Source organism: Limulus polyphemus, unplaced genomic scaffold (assembly GCF_000517525.1).
Source record: "Limulus polyphemus unplaced genomic scaffold, Limulus_polyphemus-2.1.2 Scaffold11711, whole genome shotgun sequence".
In the NCBI taxonomy this organism is placed as follows: domain Eukaryota; kingdom Metazoa; phylum Arthropoda; class Merostomata; order Xiphosura; family Limulidae; genus Limulus; species Limulus polyphemus.
Window position 1 is genome coordinate 5,753 of NW_013677321.1, and position 7,613 is coordinate 13,365.

A 7,613-nucleotide genomic window follows, 5' to 3' on the forward strand; every position below is an offset into this window, starting at 1 on the left:
CTTCACACCACCTTCTTTAGATGGATAGTAAAGTTTTTGTTTGTGCAGCATATCATGGGAAGTGTTTGTCTTGACGTTACCTGCTTTAGAAGGATAGTAAAATTTGTGTTTGTGCAGCATATCATGGAAAGTGTTTGTCTTGACATCACATTGCCTTAGTTGGATACTAAAGGTTTTGTTTATATTGTTACGTCAGCGAGGTCACGTGACTAGTATCACGCCACCCCTTTCTAGAAATATCCTGTTCCTTCAAGAATGCCCTAGCATTTACTAGATACGTGTTAGTCTTGTATATATAAGACGTTCACAACGTGACGGGAAGAGTGTAATGAGTAATTGAACTGCAGTCAGAGAGAATATTGTTAAGCACGTGAGAAGTTCGTTGAGAATTATAGCGCGACTGTTCAAATTAAGTGTATCGCAAAGTTATATTTAGAAAGAATAAACCAGTTTTATTTAAGAAATGACTTGTGTCGCTAAAGTTTCGTCGGAACGAAGTTACGGAAAATTAACTAACGAACAGAAACGTAACAATATAGTATGACATGGTAAGTACATGTTGTGACGCCACCTGTCTTAGTTGGATAGTGAAGTTGTTGTTTTTTGTGCTGTATAACATGGTAATTAAATGTGATATCACCTACTATTATTTTCAGATGAGCGCATAGCCCATCAAAAATGACGGGGCAAGTTCTACCACCCCCACCCCATAGTATACCCTAACCTCACATTTCATAGCTAACTGAATGAAATAAATTCTTCGAAATCAAGCTTGACCAACAAACAGGAAGAAAAGTGCAGTTGAAGCAGTCAAACGTCAGTAAATTCCTTTGTGAGCCAATTAAAATTAAGATCATTCATGAAATGAATTTGTGGCGTATACATAGAATAATAATTAATAAAAATCAGTTAGATTAACAACTTTTAACGCATAGAAAAGCCAGTGCGTTTTGGTAATACTACGTTCCAACAATGGCTTTTATGTCATGTTGCTTAGCAACAAAAGTACAACCTTATATTGTTGCTAGTCTATGTACTCAAAGTATAAAATAAAATGTATAAACAATAAACCTGGAAATTTATTTTGTTGATTTCTTAATTTAGAGTCTCCATTAATTAAAGAAGTTTGTTTTTTTATTAAAAACATTGGTGATTTTACAGAAAATAGCCTAATTCAGAAACGATTTGCCCCCCAGTGGAACAGCGGTATGTCTGCGGATTTACAACACTAGAAACCGGGTTTCCATACCCGTGGTGGGCAGAGCACAGATAGCCCATTGTGTAGCTTTGTGCATAAATTCAAAACGAACAAGAAACGACTTAAGTTTAAAATTGAATCGATATTTATACTTTCTTGATAAATTTTATGCACTTGGCTCTAGGCTAGGTGATCCCACACTAGGCCTTTACTTTAGGCTTATTATACCAACACTCACTAAATTTATAAGGTTTCACGGCACCCTTGCACGCCCGTCACTAAAATAGTAATGGGTAGGCAGTAATCGCACTATTCTATCTGGATAAATGCATTTTGGCTATTATGACTCCTCCCATTTCGAGAAATAAAGCCTGACGTGACACACACTGGATATTTTTATAAGGTCATATTCTTAGCTAACCCTATTAAATGTTATCACAATTACTTAATACAATTAGTATTTGGAATCGTCAGTACTTGGTAAAGCTATATAATTACAGAATTGAGCTAAACAAACAATTGTACGTTTCACAAATATTTCACTCATTACGACCATTATTTCGCCAGAAACTGGTGACACCTTTTACAGGCGAAACCATTGTTCTAATAAATGATATATTTGTGAAATGTACAAATTGTCTTTTTTTCTTCCTTTCAAATGTTGCAATACTATAAACATGCCTTAAATAAATCTTTGATAACAATATATATATACACGAAAATCTGGGAGAAAGAGAGAGGTGGGGGAGGGAGACGGAAAATAAAGTTTATAAAATTTTGGCGTGCCTGTTAATTTTAATGCCTAAAGGATGTAGTTTTAATAAAAACTATTTTAACATAAGGTTTTCCTGAAAAACCCCTTAATGCTTAGAACATGGAGGGGGGGGGGGGTTAAAAATGTAGAAACTGAAATAGTATTGATACACTATATACATAATAAATTTACCAGAACATGATGGAGGCGTTGTGATAAATAGTATTGATACACTATGTACATAATAAATTTACCAGAAGATGATGGAGGCGCTGTGATAAATAGTATTGATACACTATGTACATAATAAATGTACCAGAACATGATGGAGGTGTTGTGATAAATAGTATTGATACACTATGTACATAATAAATGTACCAGAACATGATGGAGGTGTTGTGATAAATAATATTGATACACTATATACATAATAAATGTACCAGAACATGATGGAGGTGTTGTGATAAATAATATTGATACACTATATACATAATAAATGTACAGAACATGATGGAGGTGTTGTGATAAATAATATTGATACACTATATACATAATAAATTTACCAGAAGATGATGGAGGCGTTGTGATAAATAATATTGATACACCATATACATAATAAATTTACCAGAACATGATGGAGGCGTTGTGATAAATAATATTGATACACTATGTACATAATAAATTTACCAGAACATGATGGAGGTGTTGTGATAAATAATATTGATACACCATATACAAAATAAATTTACCAGAACATGATGGAGGCGTTGTGATAAATAATATTGATACACTATGTACATGATAGATTTACCAGAACATGACGGAGGTGTTGTGAAAGTGATGTCATCTATCGCTATTACTGCACGTGCGTTACTCCCTTTGATTGCTTCAATTAGCACCTGTGGGGAAAAGGTAAAAAATTACTTAAGATTTCAGGCTAGTTCGTATTTTATTTCCTTTTACCCTGGTAAATTATCTATGCATTTATATTTTTGTCTTCGTTTATTTAGTGATATAAATCGAAAATACTGCTAGCAGAGACCGATGAATCAATGCATACTGATCATTAAAAGTTCTACTATATTCCTAGTTACAACGGTATAAATATCTGATCAAAGGTAGCTGTTTTCATAATTAATTAGGTGTCTGTATCCCTATTGATATTATGGTGCAAAGACAGGATAACCTCTTGTCTTCTACTGTCACTAGGGCAATTCCCTCTGTGTAAATGGTCCAACAAATCCACTGGTGTCTGTATCTCTATTGATATTATGGTGCAAAGACAGGATAACCTCTTGTCTTCTACTGTCACTAGGGCAATTCCCTCTGTCCAGCAAATCCACTGGTGTCTGTATCCCTATTGATATTATGTAAGTGATTTCGACAGGAACCTTGGTCTATCCAGCAGATTGACTTATCCATAACAAAGTCTTTGCTCAAGCTAAGCAGCTGGTTGTTCTCACATCAATTTCCTCCCAAAGATGATCACAGCAGAAGATTTTTGGTTCGTTCCACATATTCTTTATGATTCTGCTTTGTTGACTTCCAGATCCGATGTCTTCATTATTATATGCACTCATCTCTGTGTTTACTTGAAGTACAACCCACTGTGGTGTAATTGTCGTATAATGCTCGGGGAGTTTCAAGTCATAGACTGTGAAGCTCACACCCACGTTTATATATGAAGCAAATTTCCACTTTTCCTCAATGTCAATTACCTATAAATCATATGGTGTAAAGAAACTTCCTACAGTAAGGGTGACTTACAACTTTCTACTTTGTGGAACTACGTGCCCACTCGCTGTTTGCATCAATCAATCTTATTTCTTCATCTCTGGATGCAATTTCCATCGTTCATTATCAGAACAGTTGTACACGCACAACCGATGTTTAATAACATACTGGAAAGTTTCACATCAATAAATCTATCGATTCATGGACTTCTTTACTTAATAATGCTCTTATTTCTGTTGGAACAGATGAATATTCTCATCTTGGGATATTGCATCCTTGATATCCATGACTAATTCATCCTTTCCTCGGACCTAATGTTCATGTTTTGCACACTTATAGCAATTTAGTTTTCCTGACACTGTAGGAAGCAGTTTCTAGCAATATGTTCTTTTGAGATGCAGTTGCAACGCCTTTAATCATGTGGTTTACTTCTTTCATTCTGAATCGTTTAAGTTCTCCTAGATCTTCATCAGATTGGTTGATGTTTCTGTACTATTTCATGTGATAAATTCATAATTTTTGGATGATGCTTTTAGTTGTCTGTTTACAGCTTTAACTGATTCAATTTCCATCACCAACTTGAGAGCTTTCTTTGAAAATGTACGTTTAGCCTATTTTGCATATCCTTATTCATTATGGAATATATGAATTGATCACGTGCCAAATAATTCATCATTTCATGTGGAACATTCGGATAAGAAAACTGGAAAAGCATTTCCACAAGTTTGTTTAAGGTCTCATATTTGCTCCACACTCTGCTCCTGAGTATATGCTTTGGAAACTTCCATTGGATGTGTCACTCTAAACCCGTTCATTAATTAAGGCGAGCACCAATTCTTGATAGTTGAAGGTTGTTAAAGCTAGTCCTTTGAAATGAGCAGCAAGATTAATAGCTTGTTGTTCAGTATTTCATTAATTCGTTTTGAAAGTATTTTGGACTGAGTCTGATATGGCTCCAATGGTACCTTTCCATTATAGCCTATTGGTTTTTGATTGGTTGATGTTTTTCAACTGGCCTGCTAAATTCTGAAACCTGATGAGGTACTCATATAAGAGAAGTAATTAAGGAAGGAATTATTCAAAGATGGAAAAGCAGCACTGAAAACAAATGTAGGCTAGATGGGTTCTTACTTCCATTATGGGGTTTGGAATTTTCGGGTAAATGTCCTCATAGGTGTGGCTGATTTGATCCTTGCATTTACAAATCAGTTTCCCAGAAGTTTTATTCTTTTACTGATGTTGATTGTAGTGGTACAATTATTATGTACCTAACTGATATTTCTTCAAAGTTGTTATTATAATCTCTATACATCACCAATAGCTTCTTCGATGTTGTCTTCAAGATCTTTTAAGTTTATATCATTTTCTTCTTGGTTTTGCTTTAATTTTATTTAAGTTTATACTAGATTTTATTTTATTTTTACTAAAATAATACAACTCCTGACACCAATGCGTTAATTGTTTCTATCATTGTAGGAGCTCTTTGTTATTTGGTTGAAATAGCGCAAAGTGCAGTCCACTTAATGAAAAATAACCCGTTCTATTTCTTCAACTGTATGTCTCACAACTTATACAGTTTCACAAATTAATAATAACCAAGTGGTAGGCGTAACAAACAAATAAAACTGAACAGTCATTTACTTGTTAAATTTCCTATCGTATCTATAGCATAAACTCAAAAACTGTAAAGCTCTGAGCTAATCAACTAACTCGCTAACTAACTCACTGTCTGATTATTTTTTCATCAACATATTACTGGTGTTTTTATACAATATTTATTGTATATGTTTGTAAAATGTGAAAAATTACATCAAATCTAGACATCCAGGAATTTTTTAGATATCACACATTATCACTACATCATACCAAAACCCCTTTTAGCAAACAATACAAAACATCCAGACAAAAATATTAAAAAATATAGCCATAATACATTTTAAACGCACACAAACACGTGAATAACTTGAATATATTTATTAGGAACTGTTTTGCTAATGTTTGTATTTTGAAGTAATTTCAATTACAGTCCTTGTTAAAAAGTTTTGTTTGAAAAATGTAAGCGAACAAACAATTCAATTATTTAGTACTGTTATTGTATATCCTTCTGTTCTGCATGTTTTTACTCATTGATCATCTAACTGACTGTAGGTTTATTTGGTAGATACTTTACCTGTGTATTGACATCAGCGGAAAATGGAACTTGAACGTAAAACCATCGAGAGTTTTGATGATTGTTCAGACGCCAGATGGCAGTAGAATTCTGGTTCTGTTGTCGAAGTTTGATCATGAGACTTCCAACTGGTTCACCCGGAGTAGCAGAAAACATATAGGCCCAAAGTGAAAGGCATTGCGTCAAATTGGAGGCTTGAATATTAGGACTGACGAGAATTCCTCGGTCCAGAGGTGCATGCTCGAAGTTGTTTGTTTCAAATGTTAAGTAGGCATCTATGAGATATTCACATATTACATTTAGATGTCTACTTTCATACTATTTCTTGGTTTCTCGTCGAAACGAAAACTTAGCTGGAAAAATCCGCATACAAGACACAGGAAATAGAAAATTAGAATATACTATTAATATTTAAACTCACAGAACTAAAGGCAATAACAATGCAAAAAAAATAAAAAAAAAATAAATCCCTATACCCATTTGGATCGAATACTAAAATTATATAAAATTTTTCATTTGCACAATATATAGAAGCGTCATCTAATGATAACTTACTGAACTTTCATGTCCGAATAAGCAAGCACATAAACATGGGTATTGTATTAATAGTTTAGGAAATGTCAGATAGATTTTTGTTGGCGGTAAGTAAACTTTGGATAAATCGAAAACAAGATAAAATAAAGTTCAACTTATTTAAGACATTAATATTTATTTATATATGTGATATGCGGGCATAAATTTTTCTATTCACCCTTAGTTATTAGATATATTTTTAAATTTGCAGTATATTTGAGGGTTTGTTCTCCATGTAAAAGGTAGTTCAAGGGGAACTATTAAGTTTCTCTTGTCTTGGTTATTCACGGGACTGGATCAGACACCAAGCACATCACGTGTGTTCTCCACTAGGGGGCGCTTCTATAGCACGAAAGATGCACTTGGCTCTTCCAGACATTTTTTGTGAGAGAACAAATATAAAATTCTCTCTCTTCTTTCAACACTTAAACACATGTCCAAGTGTGAACCAACACTTAAGCACATGTCCCAAGTGTGAACCAACACTTAAGCACATGCCCCAAGTTTGAACAAACACTTAAGCACACGTCCAAGTGTTAACCAACACTTAAGCACATGTCCCATGTGTGAACCATGACTTTGTTTTAATAAAGATTGTGATCATTTGCAAACTTGTGTCCAGTCTCTTTCTTTTGTGGGGATTGGGAAAAAAATACGATGTTCTGTAATATGAAAAGATAAAATTCTATAACTCGAGCGCTTTCGAAAAGGTGGACATTTTTTTCTTAAGGGGTAAACTAGGAATGGTTATAATATCCGACAAATACTCGTCTTTTTGCGGTTCCTGCAGGATGGATACATCACAGAAATCTGTTAACATCACAATATATAAGTTACGAGACTATAATAAACTAATTGTATTATAACGTAAATGGTTGAGTCTAATGTAAAAGTAAATTTAAATAACCTTTTTGCACCAACTTAATCAACAGCTGGAATGATGTAATAATGAGTCCTGAATCCAAGTTAGTTAGATTTTGTGAAATCGGGTAAGAATTTGGGTAAGAGCAGCGCATAAACTGGGAACCTTCATAGTTAAATACTACAAAGCAGCGCACAAACCGGGAACCTTCATAGTTAAATACTACAAAGCAGCGCACAAACTGGGAACCTTCATAGTTAAATACTACAAAGCAGCGCACAAACCGGGAACCTTCATAGTTAAATACTACAAAGCAGCGCAC

The 7,613-nt window shown here is 34.1% G+C and overlaps 1 protein-coding gene across 1 annotated transcript in view; it reads right to left on the reverse strand.

Moving 5' to 3' along the window:
* The window catches only part of LOC106476821 (MAM and LDL-receptor class A domain-containing protein 1-like), a gene marked incomplete at its 3' end in the record, with an annotated part of 10,712 nt that extends 4,587 nt beyond the window's left edge, over positions 1–6,125 (reverse strand). Inside the window, exons 1-2 of the mRNA XM_022380577.1 lie at positions 5,857–6,125; positions 2,764–2,851 (exon numbers count right to left, since the gene is read on the reverse strand). Of these exons, the coding sequence (XP_022236285.1) occupies positions 2,764–2,851; positions 5,857–6,012 (244 nt within the window). The remainder of the gene's footprint in view (positions 1–2,763; positions 2,852–5,856) is intronic.
* Between the last annotated feature and the right edge of the window lie 1,488 nt (positions 6,126–7,613).